We start from the raw sequence: 19,500 nt of genomic DNA on the forward strand, positions 1-19,500 counted from the left end.
TGGATAGATATTGTAATCATTATCCAGAAGCCATTAGTTTTGGATTCAGAAAGACTTGGAAACCATCTTTATCCCTGGCCTCCTTTTCGTGACTACTCTTCTATGAGTTACTTTAAATCAGAAAGCTGTTTGTGCTTTGTATTAACAACTTGTATGTCTTTTTTTTTTTTTTTTTTTTTTTGACAGGCAGAGTGGACAGTGAGAGAGAGAGAGAGAGGTCTTCCTTTGCCGTTGGTTCACCCTCCAATGGCCGCCGCAGCGCACTGCGCTGATCCTATGGCAGGAGCCAGGTGCTTCTCCTGGTCTTCCATGGGGTGCAGGGCCCAAGCACTTGGGCCATCCTCCACTGCACTCCCTGGCCACAGCAGAGAGCTGGCCTGAAAGAGGGGCAACCCGGACAGAATCCGGCGCCCCGACCGGGACTAGAACCCGGTGTGCCGGTGCCGCAAGGCGGAGGATTAGCCTAGTGAGCCACGGCGCCGGCCAACAACTTGTATGTCTTGATAGCAGTGGTCCAGTTTTATTTTTAAGGGTTAGTTTGTTTATATATGATAGTTTTTTCATATATACATACTACACAGAAGTCTACAGTAACACCAAATTGGTAAAACTGAGAAAAATGTTCTTTAACGAACCAAGCTACTATTTGCTGACCTGTTATATCTGTGCCTGTGCCAATGGCTTAAATGTAACATTTAGTTCTTGAATATGTTTGTAAGGCTATTAGTGAAAAAACAATTCATGGTGGTATGGCTGGAAGTCAGGAGACTGGAATTCTAGTTATCATTCTATTAGACTATCAGTTTCCTCATCTGAATTAGAAATTTCTAAATGTTCTTCTAATTCTGTGTTCTTCAGTCTCATAAAATACTTCTGTAATCACTTTGTCAATAGGGAAACTTTGTATGATCAGAAATCAGCTTTGCCTTCTGTTGTACATTTAATAGAAATCCTTCAAGTTTCTTAATGTGTGAAAGAACTTTTGTTGATACTGCTGTAGTATTTGTACACCAAAAACGTGTTAGGATTTTTTGGTCCTGTAATCTCTACAGGAAAATTAAAAAAAAAAAAAATTAAGAGATTTGAAATAAGATGTGAGGGTTGAAAGAGCCTTAGGAGTCAAGTTTTTTGTTCTTTATAGAAAATTTCCTTTGTCTCAAGTCATATATGTGATTTCCTGATTTACAAAATGAAAAAACAACCACATTTCCCCATCTCTTCACATGATTGGAGATTCCACCTCCATTTTACTTGAAGAAATTTGGAGCCAAATCCTTTGATTTTGAATTCCAGTGGCCCTTTTCATTCATTAATGGTATGAGCCTTGGAGTAGGCCAACCATTACCTATCTTAGATTCATTTGAGAAGTGAACACATTGATCTTCATAGTGTACTTTTGATGATCAAATGAGATATTGCATGTGAAGCTCTGAGTTCTGAAAAGTAGTAATGACTCATAGTGATTAGGTTCAATAACTAGAATACAGAATACAAAAACGTCCAGAATATTGGATAACTTCCATGTATGAAAAGATTTATATATAAAATGTGCTCCCCATTTGGATAGCCATTTGGTTATTGCTGCCTCATTCTTGAGATTGTGCTGTGCATATACTTTATTTAAAAGAAATGACAAGATGTATTGATTAGGATATGTGCAGTATTAAGAGACCTCTAACATAGAAAGACCACAAAGGAATATATATTCAGAATGGGAACTTAGTTTCTAGTAGCATGTTGACTTGGAATCCTTAAAGGTAATTAATAGCATACTGTTATTTTTGTTGAAATCATCATTAGAAAAAATAAAATTCTGACTCTGGCTTAGTAAAGCCATTGAGACATTTGAAATACAAAATACCTAGAACATGGATGTTTATTGTTAGACCTGAAACCTTTCTGTATTTACATTCTGAAGAATCCTTTTTCTGTTGACAGTCTTTTTGGGTACTTTGACATGATCCCAGGACTTGACTTTGGAATGAAATGGAAATGTTAAGTATGTTTTTGGGAATAACTTGAATGTCAACAGAAATTTGTTTGGCAGTTGCATTGGTGATGGAAATAGTATTGGGGCAGGTTAACTAATTTCTTTTTATGTAGGCTTATAAAATTTCATAGAAATTTGAAGCTATGTACTTCTTGGTACATTTTAGATACCTTAGAGTAGTACATTCTGTGTTTAGTAGTCTTGCTATTTGATGTTTTTTTGTTGTTGTTGAGCTTGCTTAAAGCCATCCATTATCTTTTATTGCATTACTATAACTTAATGTTGACTTTCTTTTTAAAATGTGCAATCCCAATTGTATTATACATTTTGTAATTGAAATCTACATTTTTTACAGATACTTATGTAATATATATATATATAAATGTGTGATTTTGTAAGTGAATGAATCTGTTATTTGACGTTGGTGTTTGTTAAAGTCTGCTGTAGAAAATATAGGAAAAAGAAATTGTTAGCTGCATTTTATTACCTTACTCTTATGAGTATGTAAGAATAGAACATTGTTTAATTAGTGGCTGAAGAGCATTTTGACCATGACATTTGTTGACAATTATTAAAAAGTGTCTGAAGAAATTAAGGTAGTGGGTATAACACGAGTAGTTCTATCTACAGTGAAACTTAAGAGATTTCTTTTTGATTTGGGAGAAATTTGTATGTATAGGTGATGTTGTATATTATTAGTAAATTAAAATATGTCATGCATGAAGTGGAAATTGAAGTTATTAGATCAGTAATCCCAAAGAACACATTGAATTTTAAAATTTTTGAGAGCTAGAGATAAAGACCAAGTGAGTGAGGGTGCTCACAGCTACTGGTTCACTCCTTACTTCCTAAATGCCCGCAACAGCTCCAGGAACTCAGTATTGTATGAACCCAATTACTTGAGCCATTGCTGCTGTCTTCCATGGTCTGTGTTGGCTGGAAGCTGGAATTGGGATCAAACACAGGCTGTCTGATATGGATGCAAGCATCTTAGCTAATAGGGCACATGCCTACCCCTAAACTGGATATTTGATTTACATCTTCTAAAAATTAGGTGGGATGTAGAATGGATGGGACGTGGGGAATAAAAACTTAGATGCTGTGACATGGATGGTATATGGCATATAATAGGATAGCATTTTCAACATAAGAGAACTGAACTAATGTCGGTTTAAGCAACTTAATTGCACAGTGTTTCACAAAATTAGTAAACGTTTGGTCTGGTGTTTGTGTTCAGGGCTAACCCTAAAGCTCCAGATGTTTGCATTTTAATAAGTTGTTACAAAAAATAACTATAAGAAGCTATTTGGATATAGTGTATTTTATTATTTCCAACTTTAGTAAAAATATTTTATACACACAACTAAAATTTTTATGCTGTCCTTTATGGTGTTAGCTTTTGATTTGAGGAAATACATGATCCTAGACATCTAAATTATGACAATAGGAATTGAGACAAACAGTACATGCACAGGTTCTTATTAGAGTCTAAGCAATTCAAGTAGCCTAATATAGCTTCCCATATGTTATGCAAAATTGCAACCACCTTGTTTGTGTGTGTAGTTACATAATGTCATAGTTGAAGGAACTGGTCAGTATAGGTTAAAAGAGTTAGAGGGAGAAACAGAAACTTCCCATTTGCTTCTTCACTCCTCAAATGGCAACAACGGCTGGGGTTGTCCATTTGGGTCTCCTATGTGAGTGGCAGGTGCCCAAGTGGGCCATCTGCCACTGCTTTCTTACGCACCTTAGCCCAGAACTGGCTTAGCTGGGACTTGAACCGGTGACCATATGGGATGCTGGCGTCTAGTGGTGGCTTAACCTGTGCCACTATGCTGGCCCCTTCATTTTTCTTAATAAGTAGTTCTTTTGCATGTCACAAGATAAGGCTTGATGTCTTAACTTTCACTTAAAGTTAGATAAACCCACAAAAATATAAGAAGCTACACTTATTATGGAGTAATCTTAAAATTACTAATTTTTTTTATTGTAGCGCTTTTCCAGCCATTAACTTCAGGCTCTCGAGAATTTGAAGATGTTTTAAATATTCTCCATTCATCTTACCTTGAACCAACCTCAGTAGCAAATTTTAACTACAAACGTGCTTGCTTGATACATAATGAGCTCTTGGAAAAGGAGGTATGTATTAATTTGTATTTACTGTGAGATTTTGATCAGAGCCAGATAACAGCAGAGGAAGTCTTTTTCTCTAGAAATCGTAAAGCTTTAAACAAGTCAAAGCAGGAAAGGAAAACAAGTTTTGGATGGCATCTGTTTTTTCCTAAACGTTGTTGCTGTAACGAATTCATTTGCTCTGTTAAATTCTTGCTACTGTGTGATTTCTTGTCCTGAAAATGAATCTTAAGATTAGGAATACCTTAGAATGTAAGTTTAATTGTAAGTTCATCATGAAGCTTTTTGTTCTTTATTTTGAGTAAGAGGTATCTAAGTAAATGCCTAACTGCAAAGGTAGTTAATGAAATCAAATGTGTGTGTTTTGGGTGTGCTTAATTTTTTCTGCAGTTATTTGCTAGTGGCTGGATATGTTGTTATATTAGTGGAAATCTTAATGAAAAACTGGGAGCAAAGGAGAGCAGTTGAACATGTTAATGAACATGTTCATGTACAAATTAGAATAGTCTCTGAGTTTCGAATTAGGAAAAGCCAGCATATGTAGTTCTGAGGTAGGGCAAATGAGATGTTTAAAAATAATAATGTGTATTGCTTATAGTGGATGTGAAATCCTATTAATTTTGTACTTTTATAAGTTGAACCAGTTGCTACAAAATTTAACTTTGAAAAGATCCCTAAGGGGTGTTAATGTTACTTACTGGCTCCTAGAGAATATTAAAACCTTGGTAGTTTGAAATGGTTTCATGGTATGATAGAGATTTTTAAATTTTGCCTAAAGATTCATTAATTGTTGAAGAAAAGAAATGGTGTGAGTACTGAATATAAAATATTAGATATTCTGTATTTGAATTTGTATCTATTTGTGTTTTAGAAAAGCCAGCTTTTAAGGATGACTTAAATTGGAAGTAATAAAATAAGCCACTCTTCAATCCTGTAAATATGTGCCATATATTTATGTGCTTGGCATTGAGAATCCAGTTAAAAGAAATGAAAGTTTTCTTTCTTTTTAAAAAAGATTTATTTATTTGAAAGAGTTATGGAGAAATACAGGCAGAGAGATTCCATCTGCTGGTTCACCCCCCAAATGGCCGCAACAGCCAGAGCTGTGCCGATCTGAAGCCAGGATCCAAGAGCTTTTTCTGGTTATCCCACTTGGGTGCAAGGACCCAAGCACTTGGGTATCCTCCACTGCTTTCCCAGGCCACAGAGAGAGCTGGATCAGAAGTGGAGCAGCTGGGACTTGAACCGGTGCCCATATGGGATGTCGGCACTGCAGGTGGCGGCTTTATCTGCTGTGCCACAGTGCTGGCCCCAGTTTTCATTTTCCTAATTGAGTTTATAGTCTAGAAATTGGTTGTTCAGTGCAGATTTATTAAACCACCTGCTGCAGGCAGTGCACAGTATTATTGAAAACGTAGATACAAAGATAATTAAAATGTGAATGTATATGAGATAATTGGAGTGGTAAATTTTAGTGGAAATTTAGTTAAAAGTGATTAACATTAAATGCTCATCTGGCTTGTATGAGTAAAGAGCCATTTGAAATGGGAAAGAAGATTGAGGGGCAGAAAGTACAGGGAGAGAAAAGATCATTTCTACTTAAGAGGCTTGGGATTTCTTAAAGAATATTATTTAAACTTTTAGCTTTAAATATGTAATCACAAGCTAAGGAGTTGTTACAGGTTCAGTTTTCTTTAGTTTACAGAAAAGCGAAGAGAACTGAAGTCTGATGGTCGCTTAGATAAGGAACTTTCAGAATCCTATGCATTTCTTATGGTTGATCGATACCAGGTAAGTCAACTCTATAAAATAATTTGAAGATGTTTCCATTTTAAGGTACTAATTTTGTATTTATTCAGCCTTATACTTGATAATTATAAGTTATTACTGTTTGGATATATAAGTAGAAGAAATAATTTAGCTTATTGTTTCATAATTTTTAAATGTACTGATTTTTTCTTTGTAGTAACCCTGTTTTCTTCCCCCTAGAATTGGTTTGATAATTAATTCATCTCTCTATTTAAAAAAAATTGTTTTCAAGTAAATGTTTGATCTGGTGGTTAAGACACCAGTTGAGGCATTGTGTGCTCAAGTGCCTAAGTTTGAGTTTCAGCTCTGGCTCCTGATTCCAGTTTCCTGCTGGGTGTAGACCTTGGGAGGCTCAAGTAGTTGGGGTCACCCATGTAGAAGACTTGGGTTGAATTGGGCTATTGATGGCATTTGGGGAATGAGGTAGCGACTGGGAGCTCTCTGCATCCCCTCCCCCTTCTATCTCAAATAATTTTAAAAAACATATATTATTATTTATGTGCTTATAATTATTTTTCCCCTTTTTTTTTTTTAAAGAATTATTTTATCTTATTTGAAAGGCAGAGTTACAGGGAGAGGTAGAGCCAGAAACAGAGGTCTTCCATTCTGCTGGTTCACTCCTCAAATGACCACAACGGCCAGAATTGAGCTGATCCGAAGCCAGGAGCCAGGAGCTTCTTCTGGATCTCCCAGCTTTCCCAAGGAGTTGGGCCATCTTCCACTGCTTTCCTAGGCCATAGCACAGAGCTGGATTGGAAGTGGAGCAGCCAGGACTTGAACTAGTGCCCAAATGAGATGCTGGTGCTGCAGGCTGGGGCTTTAACCCACTGTGCCACAGCGCCGGCCTCTATTTTTCCCTTTTAATTGAAGGTGTTTAATGGACTTTTTATTTGAATATTTTGCTGGTTCTAATTCTCTTTAAAAGGGGATGATTATGAGTGGCAGGAATTCCCAGAGTATCAGACTTGGCATAAATATAAATGAAATCCAGGTATGGTTGCTTTGGAAGTAAGTCAGTTTCACATTGGTATTTAGTCATAAGTTGTTATATAAAATTGCTGTAACGTGGAATACATGTGTGTGTGTGTGTGTGTGTGTGTGTATACCTCTATATATACAGTTTAGAACCTTAGGTTTTATTTAAAACAAGTTTATAAATTTTTCTCATGTTAATGCTGTTATGACTGCAAGGTGAAAAATGATTTGTTTATTTAGGTTCAAAGCATATGTGAAAAAGGATTACAGGTGGGCCAGTCCAAAATAACAATTCTTGGCAGTCCTTCCATGGGTAATCATTCTTTTTTCATTTATATTTATTTACTCTTAAGTTGTGTTTAATGTATTATCTTGGGTAATTCTGGAGTCCTTATAATTAAATTCATGTGCATTTTGTCATATTTCCAGAAAAAGAGACTAGTATCAGGTTCTGTGGTGTAAAACCAATTTTTTATCTTTGGTTTCTGATTTTGCATGCTTCTGATTGCTTAAAAGATTAATTCAAAAGACTTTTTAAAAAATGTCTTGTTCTATGGCCGGCGCCGCGGCTCACTAGGCTAATCCTCCGCCTTGCAGCACCGGCACACCGGGTTCTAGTCCCTGTCGGGGCACCGGATTCTGTCCGGGTTGCTCCTCTTCCAGGCCAGCTCTCTGCTGTGGCCAGGGAGTGCAGTGGAGGATGGCCCAAGTGCTTGGGCCCTGCACCCCATGGGAGACCAGGAGAAGTACCTGACTCCTGCCATCAGATCCGTGCGGCGCTCCAGCTGCGACGGCCATTGGAGGGTGAACCAAAGGCAAAAAGGAAGACCTTTTTCTCTCTGTCTCTCTCTCACTGTCCACTCTGCCTGTCAAAAAAATAAATAAATAAATAAAATAAAATAAAATAATAATTTTAAAAAGTCTCTTTCTAGTGATTTTGAAAAATGTGATTAGTATCTTTTTTTTTGCTTTGGTTTAATATCAGCTATCTTTATTATCCTTAAATTGCTTTAAAACGTATCAAAGCTTTTATCTCTTATTAGGGTAAATACTCTTTTTGTGTATGTGTGCTCATGTTGTACTTATTAAAATTCTTTAATTTTCTCCTTTTCATTAGGTATCTATCTTTGTAGGTATGCTGATTTATTGCAAGCTAATCCCCTGGAAGCTGGGGCAGTGGGTGATGTTATTATTTTTAAAATAATGAAGGTAATTTTAACTTTTCTGTTACACGTATCAAAGGTAGCATTTGATTTTGATCTTTATTGACCCCAAATATTTTAGGAATTCCATTAGAGTTCCATGTTTACTGGTGTTTAGTATATGAATGTACTTTTGAGAGTGATTTTTATTTGCTGTCTTCGATTTAAGCTAACTGTATTAAGTTTGTTTTTTTTCCAAAGAATGAAAAAAAGGAGGAGGATAACTTGTTACTGTAGCTTAGGTTAATGAAGAGCATTTTATATAATTTTTATTTATTTGTTTTTAGACAAATTCGTATATTTTTTTATGGTTAACGTTTTTGTACTGCTTCAGTATCGGTAAAAAGTACTGGATACTCACCAGGCATTAAAGGAAAAAAATGTTGATACAGTCTAGGTGATCTATATTCAACGAATATGGTATAATGTAAATGTGATATAATTAATAATTAGGTTTAGGGGAACACTTAAAAGATTTTGTTTGTTTTAGGGTAAAATAAAGAGTATATATGATCCCATGGGTGTTAAAAGTTTGGAATCTATGTTAAGTAAAAGTGCTTTGGACCCAACACCAAAGCATGAATGTCATGTGTCGAAGAATGCTTGTAGAATTACATCACTTTTGGCATACAGAGCCTATGAGCTTACACAGGTAGGTGCCTGGATCTATTTTAATGTTAAGACCTCATATCTGTTTGCTACCGAATCCTTAAGTGTCTCCTTTTCAGTTCCCTCTGCTACCACACCCTTTAGACTCTGCCGGCCTCCATTGTCTCTCTCTACTGTTTGTTCAGTGTTTCCAGGTTGGCCGAGTCACTCCTCAAGCCTAAAGGCTAATATTCAGATTCTTTAATCTAAGTTTCCCTGCATTTAGTTTCTGTCTTTAGCTTGATTTTTTTATAACAGCTGCCCTCAACACACCTCATTTCATTTTGGAATCTTGACTTTTCTGGGTACATAAAGACAGTGCCTCTTAAAATAGTACTTTTCATTCAAGGTAAAGTTGAAGCTTTTGAAATATCTTAATTTATAACATTTTATATTATTGACATTTTCTCTCTTTATGAACACTTTTTAAGATGCATACCTAGAATTAATTGCTTTAAGTTTTATTCAGGTGTAATTGATAACACAGTAAGCATTTAAAGGTTTTAAGCATTTAAAATGGATTTTACTCTTTTATGAGATTTGACTGTAATGTTACTGTTTTTATCATAAAAATATATATATTCAAATGAATTGTGTGCAGAAAGTATGATGTTAATAATGTTCCTGGAAATGTTCTTTATTTAATTTTTACTTTGTTTAAAGCATGTGATTCTTGTTCCCTTCTTGAAGAATCTCGGTGGGGACGACCAGTTGTTGAGTATTTACCAGTCACCTGGAGTTGACTCATTTGATAACCTTCTGGACAATAGTAGTATTGGTAGATATGAGGTATAACTATAAGGGATTACTGGTTTTTTCTAGGAGAACTTGTATAATGGCTTTAGACTTTAAAAGGATTCTGAGACATTTTTGCAGTAACAGCAGCATTATTGAAGTCAGTTGTTTCCTAGGGGAATGGACTTTGAGGGACAATGCTGCTTTGTCTGTAAATTCAAGTAGTGTTTTTAAGTGAAAGATACTAGTCTGCAAGTCACAAAACTCTAGCTTAATGAATGTGGTGAGTAGGTGAAGGGAAGATACTGGTGGATTATGGGAAGAGAGTTGCTTGCCTTTGTCACCTATGAGTGTATTTTTTCAACATCTCCTTTTCTGCTTTATTTGCAGTTGGATCCTGATAAGTTTTTTTTTTTTTTAATAATAAAAATGGTAGTTATATTTGGTGGAGATTGTATCTTTTGTATTTTGCTTTTTGTGTCAAGTTGGCTTTTCTAGGTTTACCTGGGAGCCTAGACTCTACTCTTAATATGCTTATTAAGAAATGTGTTGGACATGCCCAGTGGGCAACTCTTTAGAAGTAAACTTTTAGAATGTCTGATTGTACCCTGAGAGCTGATACACAGAAGCAGAATATTTTACATCAAAATGAGTATTGAATACAAATTATATTTGTTGAATTGACAAATGGAGCTTAAAAAAAATTTGTCAGAGGTGCCTAAATGGTTTTCTGTTTCTCAGAATTCAGATATAAATACATGGTTCCACTCTAATTCCTGCATTTTTAATTCTGCGTTTTTTAATTTTTAGTATTATTTTTATGAGTATGGCTTTGATGAACTAAGGCGAAGACCTAGACACGTATGTCCATATGCAGTTGTGTCTTTTACTTATAAAGATGATATACAATCACCAAAGTTTGCAACTTCATCAAGGTAAGACCTATGACTTTTAGACATAAATGGGTGATTTATTACAGAGCCTGTGCTGCTGAGTTAGGAGGATCACTTTCTTTACTTTTTTTTTTTAATTTCTCTTGAAATTAGTTGGATACTTAAGTATTTATGATGAAATTCATGGTGAAGGTCAGACATTTTGAAAATACAAACTAAAATTTACTCAAACCTCACGTGGTTAACCTCTTTTTATTTATTTGAAAGGCAGAGTTACAGAGAGAGGGAGAAAGACAGAGATCTTCTATCTGCTCATTCAGTCCCCAAATGGCTGCAACAGCCAAGGCTGGGCCAGGGGCTCCCTCTGGATCTGCCATGTGGGTGGCAGGGGCCCAAGCACTTGGACTATCCTATGCTGCCTTTCCCAGGCAGGGAGTTGGATCAGAAGTGGAGCAGGCAGGACTTGAACCAGTGCCCATTTGGATGCTGACATTGTATCTGGTGACTTTACCCATTTTATCACACTGGCCCCATTAAAGTCTTTATCTTGGTATTAAAGATTTGTGTAGTTGAGTAAATGGCAATTTTTAGAAGTGAGACTTGGTAGACAGTGAGAGGGAGAGACAGAGAAAAAAAAAAGTGAGACTTGGTATATGTGTTAGCTCTCTTGGAATGGGGAATTTTTACTAAAGATGCCCCAGCCTCACCTCAAACCAGTTAAATCGATATTTAGAGTGCAACCTAGACATATGTAGTTTTTAAAAGCTTCCAGGTGATTCTGATTTTCAGCAAGTATTGAGTACCATTGATGTTTTCTCATAAGTTCTTAGACAAGGTGACCAAATACAAAGGAGTTGCCTCCTTTTTCCCATGGTGCTTCCACAAAATGTTTTAGTTGAATGGAATAAGTTAATTTATAGGAATATAGGAGAAATATATAGGAATGTCTATTTATTTTGGGTACCTATACATATTTAAAATGATGTGATTCATTTTGATTTAGAAATACTGCTTTTTAAAAATTATTTGAAAGGCAGGGTTAAAGAGATCTTTCCACTGGTTTATTCCCCAAATGGCTGAAATAGGCGGGGATAGAAATAGCCAGAGGCAGGAACCTGGAAAGCCATTGGGGGGGGGGGGGTATCTCCTATGTGAGTGCAGGGGTCCAAAGACTGCTTTTCTTCACACATTAGTAGGGAGCTGGATCCCAAGTAGAGAACTGGCACCCACATGGGAAGCTGATGTCTCAGGTGTCAGCTTAACCTATCACACCACAATGCCAGTTACATACTGGGGCTGTCACTGTGGTGTAGAGGGTTAAGCTGCCGCCTTCAGTGCTGACATCCCATATGGTTTGAGTTCTGGCTGCTCCACTTCTGATCCAGCTCCCCGCTAATGTGGCTGGGAAAGCAGCAGAGGATGGCCCAAATCCTTGGGCCCCTGCACTCATGTAGGAGACCCAGAAAAAGCTCTAGGCTCTAGGCTCCTGGCTTTGGATTGGCCCAACTTCGGCCGTTGTGGCTATTTGGGGAGTGAACCAGCGGATGGAAGACCTCTCTCTGTAAGTCTTTTAAATAAATAAAATAACTCTTTTAAAAAAATCACATATCATGACATTTAAGATCATTTTGAGATTGACATCTTTATCAATTTTGTGCATCAAATTTTTTTCCTCTTAAATCATTTGAGTTTTTTGGTGTCAGTGAACGAACCCTGGGAACCTTACATAGTCGCAAAGTACTAATTTGCAGAATATCAAAACAGTTAGGTTTCCTTTGTCTTTTTTTATTTAAAAGATTTACTTATTTGTTTGAGAGGCAGAGTTACAGAGAGAAAGAGAGGGAGAGACAGGTCTTCCATCCACTGGTTCACTCCCCAGATGCCCACAGTGGCCAGAGCTGGGCCAATCCAAAGGCCGGAACCACGAGCTTCTTCCAGGTCTCCCACATGAGTTCAGAAGTCCAAGCACTTGGGCCATCTTCCAGTGCTTTCTCAGGCCATTAGCAGAGAGTTGATTTGGAAGTGGAGCAGCCAGACATGTATGGGCGCCCATGTGGTATTCTGGCGGAGGCTTAACCTACTGCACTACAATGCTGGCCCCCTGTTTTCATTTTTAAAAGACTATTTATAATCCATATTATATATATTCACTCTTTTTCATAAGTGATCTTTAAAAGACCTGTAGCACTTAAGAGGTTGCACCCCTAGCACTGATGACTGGCTGTTTTCCTTGCCACCTCTTTGATCCCATCTGTTGACCTCCATAGCATTTTTAAAAAATATTTATTTGTTTATTTGAAAGTCAGAGTTACGCAAAGAGAGGAGAGGCAGAGAGAGAGAGAGGTCTTCTTTCGCTGGTTTACTCGCCAGATGGCTGCAATGGCCAGTGCTGTGCTGATCTGAAGCCAGATGCCAGGAGTTTCCTCCGGGTCTTCCCATGCAAGTGCAGGGGCCCAAGGACTTGGGCCATCTTCCACTGTTTGCCCAGGCCATAGCAGAGTGCTGGATTGGAAGTGCAGCAGCCGGGACTTGAACAGGCACCCATATGGGATGCCGGCACTGCAGATGGCAGCTTTACCTGCTGTGCCACGGTGCCGGCCCCCTCCATAGCATTTCATTCAAGCATTGACTGAACACTGCTGTGTCACTGTGCAGTGAATACCTTGCATTTGCTCATTTGTTGTCTTTCCACATTTATGTGTGTAGTTTATTCATGTCTCTCTTTAAAGGTGACAATATCATAAGGCTGTCTCTGATTTTTATTTTTTTAAGATTTTATGTATTTATTTGAGAGACAGAGTTACAGACAGAGGGAGAGACAGAGAGAGAGGTCTTCCATCTGCTGGTTTACTTCCCAAATGGCTGTCATGGCTGGAGCTGAGCCTATCTGAAGCCAGGAGCCACGAGCTTCTTTCTGGTCTCCCACGCGGGTACAGGGACCCAAGCACTGGGATCATCTTCCACTGCTTTCCCAGGCCGTAGGCAGAGAGCTGAATCAGCAGAGGAGCACCCAGGACATGAACTGATGCCCATATGGGATGCTGGTGCTGCAAGCAAAGGCTTAACCTACTAAGCCATGGTGCTGGCCCCTGCCTAGACAGACTTTCTGTAGTGGACCACTCTATAACTTGGCCTCTATTTCCTTTTACCTGCAATTGAAGGCTGGGGTTTTTCCTACAATTTGGAAATTTCTGGAATATACACAGACACACATGAAAAAAACAGCTACAGCTAAGGTATTTTATGAAATATTCCTATTATTTACAGAAGCATCTCTTATTTTGAAGATTTATTTATATATTTGAAAGAGTTACAGAGAGGAAGAGGCAGAGAGAGAGGTCTTCATCTGCTGGTTCACTCTCCAAATGACCACAACAGCTGGTATTGAGCCAGTCCAAAGCTAGGATCTTCTTCTGGGTTTCCCACATGGATGCCTGAGCCCAAGCACTTGAACCATCTTTGCTGCTTTCCCAGGCACATTAACAGGGAGCTGTTTTGAAAGTGGACTAGCCAGGTCTTGAACCGGTGCTTATATGGGATGTTGGTGTCACAAAAGCAGAGTTGTTACCCACTATACCACAGCACCTGCCTTGATGATGATGATGATGATGATTATTTTTACTCCCTATACACTTATGTCTCTGTTTTCCCATAGAAATTAAAACCATCATCTGGTAACTATGTACTTCCTGTGTTGTCTGTCTTCCTCATTAGATAGTAAGTTCTATGAAAGCAGGGACTTAATTCTGTTTATCCCTGAAATCCTGTTACTTAGAATTATGCCTGATAAGGGCATGGCGGGTAAAGCCGCTGCCTGCATCCCATATGGGTGCCGGTTCAAGTCCCGGCTGCTCCATAGCTCTCTGCTATGGCCTGGGAAGGTAGTAGAAGAAGGCCCAAGTCCTTAGGCCCCTGCACCAGCGTAGGGGACCTAAAAAAAGCTCCTGGCTTCTGATTGGTGCAGCTCCATCTGGTATGGCCATTTGGGGAGTAAACCAGTAGATGGAAGACTTTTCTCTCTCTCTCTCTCTCTCTCTCTCTCTCTGTAACTCTGACTTTCAAATAAATAAATAAATCTTAGAAAAAATTATGCCTGGTAAATAATAAGAGTTTATTAAGTATGTAGTGATGAGTGAATATATATAAATACATGTAGAATATGTCTTTTTTTAATATCTTTTTTTGGGAAAAGTTCCCTTAAGTTTGGACAAATAGGGTAATTTGAGTAAAATACTTTTTCTTTAACAAGACTTGGATTTATTAAATTTTATAATGAATAGTTCAATTGCTTTTCCTTTTTGGAAGAAGAGTTTAATTACTTTGTGCAATGTGCCTTTTAAAATATTACATCAAGGTCCTAAATATTAACTTTCATGTTTTCAATCAGTAACATTTCTCTTTTTAAAAATTTACTTGTAGATCCAACAGCTTTAATGTGGATAGAAACGTAGGTAAGATTTCTACATTCTTTACTTTAAATAAATTGAAAGAATAAATAGATGTAAGAAAAGATTGTGAAATGTTTCTCTTCTTAAATTTTTATTTTAAGGAAAGATTCTTCCCGCTCTTCCACCTCTCCCTTTTTTAATTTGAGAGTCAGAGAGAGAGACAGAGCTCCTATCAGTGGTTCACTCCCCAGATGCCTGCAGTGGCTCATGCTGGGCCAGGAAGCTGGGGACTAGACACAATCCAGGCCTCCCATGTAGGTATCAGGGACCTAGTTACTTGAAGCATTGATGCTGCCTCCTAGAGTCTGCATTAGCAGGATGCTTAGGTCAGGAGCCAGAGCCAGGTACTGAAAATAGATATATCAGCGTGGGACATGGGCATCCTAGCCACTAGGTCATACGCCTGCTAGTGACAGATAAATTTATCATTCTTTGTAGCTGGTGTTTTCTTTAGAGGAAAAGATAACATTTGAACTTTAGTGTGAGTAGATGAGTATCTTTTAAATTTTCGGCTTAAAAGCCTTGTTTCTAAATTCTTTCCCTCATTTCTAATAAACCTGCATTCACTTCTTTGAGCTGTTAAGAGACTGAGCTGTGTCATTTTTTTATTTAGATAAATTTAACTACACCTTATGGAAAGGACAGCTTTTAAATAAAGGAAAACTTCTTTGTTACATTTCTTTGAGGTCACCCACTCGAGCTTTTTTGCCTATCAAGCTGTAAGTATGTTACATTCTAAGAAAATAGTTGGTGGTTGCTAGTGGGATCTTATTTATGTTATGCAACTTTTTTCTAGTAATTTTAAATATGAGAAGTAATTTTTCAAAGTTTTATCCTAGTTAGATGTGTTTCTCATCTAGCAACTTGAATAGAATATAATAGATTTATAAGGTACCAGCTCCTTGATGGAAGGAAGTTTGATGTAGTGAGTTTGGTTAAAATATACAGAGTTTTATATGCAATGTATGTTGGAATAAAAAAGTCTAAAATAGTATTTTGTGACCACCACTATAAAATGACAACACTTTAATCTTTGTGGTTAGTAAAATTGGCACAAAGGCTCAGCTTCTGGCTTTTGTTGCCAAACTGTCTACCTGTGTATGGACATCTGGACTTAACATGTTAAAGTTCTGTTTAGAATAAAGATGGGATATTAATGAATACGCCCTTCTGTTTCCCTCAAGTATTTTTGTAACTATGAGAGATAAACAAAGAGATACCATTGCTAGGGTTAAAAATACAGGTGAGGCAAACATACTTTTTTGATTTCTTTCAGTCCTGAGAAGTTAGATGTTGAAACAGTTATGAGTATTGATCATCTGAAACAGAAAATCCCTCCAGCACTGTTTTATAAGGAAACGTACTTAGGCCCAAATGAAGGTAAAGTAATATGATTTTACTAAAATGTGTAGGAAGCAGACTTCAGTTAGATATTTACTTTTTTTTTTCCTCATCAGTTTTGAAGAATGGAATGTACTGCAGTCTTTATGAAGTTGTAGAAAAGACAAGGATTGGAAGTAACATGGAGAATTTACTGCAAAAACTAGAGAAAGAAAAGCTTGTGAGTCAAAGGTTTTAAAGTCTTCCTCATTCTCTTTAAGAAATGTGCATATTAGTAAGTGACCATGTTAATATTTCAGTTTATTTTGCCTCTCAGAATACTCTTTATTGCTACCACTTAGCTAACCATGTTTTACTATATCTTCTGTTACTCTTTTTGGCCATGTCACTAGACATACAGACTAATCTTCCCCATGAAGTAAGTTTTTTAAACTTTGTTATTATGAATATAATAGTCAACAAATATGTATATTGAGAATCACTTTCTTACAGAGGGCATATAGTATGGAAGACAAAGATACTCTGTTCTGGATTATAAGAGTGATGAATATTCAGATAGATGTCATTTGTTCAGCAGATACGGTAGCATATATGAAGATAAAAAAAGAATTTGAAGAGATAAAATAACACTATAGTAGTTGGAGGGAGTAGCAGATGGAGCCAGTATGGTATAATACAGCATCATTCAGGCAATGTTAAAATGGGAGCTTGAACTTGATTCTAAGAGCAGTGGGTTTTGAAGAGTTTAAAGAAAGTGGGATGGGGCATTGAGTATGTATGCAACATAATCAGATCTGTATTTTGAAATCTTTGCTTGCTTACTCTTTCTTAGAAAATAAATTGAACAGGGGAGATGAGGTGGAATACTTATTAGTGGGTCCCAGTGATGTGATGAGAATGGTAAGAATAATGATAAGAGACTTCTGTGGGATATTTACTAAGTAGAACCCAATTTTTTTTTTTCACTTAACTATTTTTAAATGTTTTTTTGTATTTATTTGAAAGGCAGGGTTACCGAGAGGCAGAGAGATAGAGAGGTCGTCCATCTGCTGGTTCACTCCCCAGATGGCCTCAATGGCCAGAGCTGAGCCAATTCGAAGCCAGGAGCTTCTTCCAGGTATCCCGTGCAGGTGCAGGGGCCCAAGGACTTGGGCCATCTTCTACTACTTTGCCAGGCAATAGCAGAGAGCTGGATCAGAAGCAGAGCAGCAGGGACTTGAACCAACGTTCATATTGGATGCCGGCATTGCAGGTGGTGGCTTTACTCACTATGCCACAGTGCCGACTCCAGTGAAACCGTTTAATAGATACTGAATATCACTGGTTTAGGCAGAGGGATTGGGTCAGACATCAGATTGTGATGGGTTGAGAAGTAAATGGAAAATTAATGTATGATGCCAGTATCTGTGGTTTAGCTGAAGATCAGGTGGTTGCTGGGAAGGGAAGTAACCATTCCAAGTTTTGAGTTTTTTTTCTTTTTTTTTAAAGATTTATTTATTTGAAAGTCAGAGTTACACAGAGAGGAGAGGCGGAGAGAGAGGTCTTCCACCCTCTGGTTCACTCCCCAATTGGCCGCAATGGCCAGAACTGTGCTGATCGAAAGCCAGGAGCCAGGAGCTTCTTCCGGGTCTCCCACACAGGTGCAAGGGCCCAAGGACTTGGGCCATCTTCTACTGCTTTTCCAGGCCACAGCAGAGAGCTGGATCGGAAGAGGAGCAGCTGGGACTAGAACCATTGCCCATAAGGGATGCCGGCGCTTCAGGCCAGGGCATTTTTATTAAGATTTACTTGTTTATCTGAAAGGCAGATACAAAGAGAGAGAAAGAGAGGTCTTATATCCGTTGGTAGACTCCTCTAATGGCCGCAATGGGCAGAGTTGGGCCAATCCAAAGCCAGGACGTGGAGCTTCTACTGGGTCTCCAAAGACTTGAGCCATCCTGTGCTGCTTTCCCAGATGCGTTAGCAGGGAGCTGGGTCAGAAGTAGAGCAGCCGGGACTTGAACTGGCACCCAAGTGGGACCCGGCACTGTCAGCCCCGATATGTGGCTTTTCTTTCCTTTTTTTTTTTTTTTTTAATTTGACAGGTAGAGTTATGAACAGAGAGAGAGAGATGGAGAAGACAGAGAGAAAGTTCTTCCTTCCTGTTGGTTCACTCCCCATATGGCTGCTAAGGCCGTGCTGCACCGATCTGAAGCCAAGAGGGAGCCAGGTGCTTGTTCCTGGTCTCCATGCTGGGTCAGAAATGGAGCAGCTGGGACGTGAACTGGCACCCAAGTGGGACCTGGCACTGTCAGCCCCAATATGTGGCTTTTTTTTTTTTATTTGATAGGTAGAGTTATAGACAGATAGAGAGGAGAGAAAGAAAGGTCTTCCTTGCATTGGTTCACTCCCCAAATTGGTGCTATGGCCGGCGCTGTGCTGACCCGAAGCCAGGAAACAGGTGCTTTTTCCGGTTCTCCCAAGCACTTGGGCCATCCTCCACTGCCCTCCTGGGCCACAGTAGAGAGCTGGACTGGAAGAGAGCAACCAGGACTAGAACTGGCGCCCATATGGGATACCAGCGCCCATATGGGATGCCAGCGCCGCAGGTGGAGGATTAATCAAGTGAGCCATGGCACTGGCTCCAAAATGTGGCTTTTAATACAGCATTATTTCAGGGCTGGCATTGTGGTGCAGCTGGTACCTGAGATGCCAGATTCCCAAGTAGTTACCAGTTCAGTACCCGGGATCCAGCTCCCTGCTAACGTGCCAAGAAAAGCAGTCTTTGGATCCCTGCACTCACATGGGAGACCCTCCCTGCGGGTGGTGGCTTTACTCTCTAAGCTGTAGCACAAGCCCTTCAAGTCTAGGCATTCTGATACAGGATGCAGGCTTAACGGCTAAGCTAAATGCCTGCCTTGATGGTTTATTTTCTTGTGAAATGAAACAGATGAGATCACGTACATGTGGGAAGTTCCAGTACAGAGGGAGAAAATTTTTTACACAGATAATGCCATTTTTTAAAGATTTATTTCTTTTTGAACTTGAAAGAGTTACACAGAGAGAGGAGAAGCAGAGAGAGAGAGAGATCTTCCATCTGATGGTTCACTCCCCAATTGGCTGCAATGGCCGGAGCTGCGCCGATGCGAAGCCAGGAGCCAGGAGCTTCCTCTAGGTCTCCCACGCAGGTGCAGGGCCCAAGGACTTGGGCCATCTTCTACTACTATCCCAGGTCATAGCAGAGGGCTGGATTGGAAGTGGAGCAGCTGGGTTTCGAGCTGGCGCTTCAGGCCAGGGCATTTACCTCCTGCGCCACAGCGGTGGCCCCAGATAATGTCATTTTTAAG

The 19,500-nt window shown here is 38.7% G+C and overlaps 1 protein-coding gene across 7 annotated transcripts in view; it reads left to right on the forward strand.

Moving 5' to 3' along the window:
* TASOR (transcription activation suppressor) overlaps positions 1-19,500 on the forward strand; it is a 61,914-nt gene that overhangs the window by 4,375 nt on the left and 38,039 nt on the right. For all 7 annotated transcript variants that reach the window (XR_007921897.2, XR_011379505.1, XM_008260820.4 and 4 more), the window contains exons 2-11: positions 3,984-4,129; positions 5,822-5,914; positions 7,148-7,220; positions 8,025-8,116; positions 8,600-8,761; positions 10,303-10,427; positions 14,805-14,836; positions 15,447-15,552; positions 16,110-16,213; positions 16,291-16,394. Coding sequence is in view for 5 of the 7 variants with exons in the window: in XM_008260820.4 (XP_008259042.2) it covers positions 3,984-4,129; positions 5,822-5,914; positions 7,148-7,220; positions 8,025-8,116; positions 8,600-8,761; positions 10,303-10,427; positions 14,805-14,836; positions 15,447-15,552; positions 16,110-16,213; positions 16,291-16,394 (1,037 nt within the window). In the remaining 2 variants the exon portion in view is untranslated. The remainder of the gene's footprint in view (positions 1-3,983; positions 4,130-5,821; positions 5,915-7,147; positions 7,221-8,024; positions 8,117-8,599; positions 8,762-10,302; positions 10,428-14,804; positions 14,837-15,446; positions 15,553-16,109; positions 16,214-16,290; positions 16,395-19,500) is intronic.

The sequence above is a fragment of the Oryctolagus cuniculus genome, chromosome 10, assembly GCF_964237555.1.
Source record: "Oryctolagus cuniculus chromosome 10, mOryCun1.1, whole genome shotgun sequence".
Classification (NCBI taxonomy): domain Eukaryota; kingdom Metazoa; phylum Chordata; class Mammalia; order Lagomorpha; family Leporidae; genus Oryctolagus; species Oryctolagus cuniculus.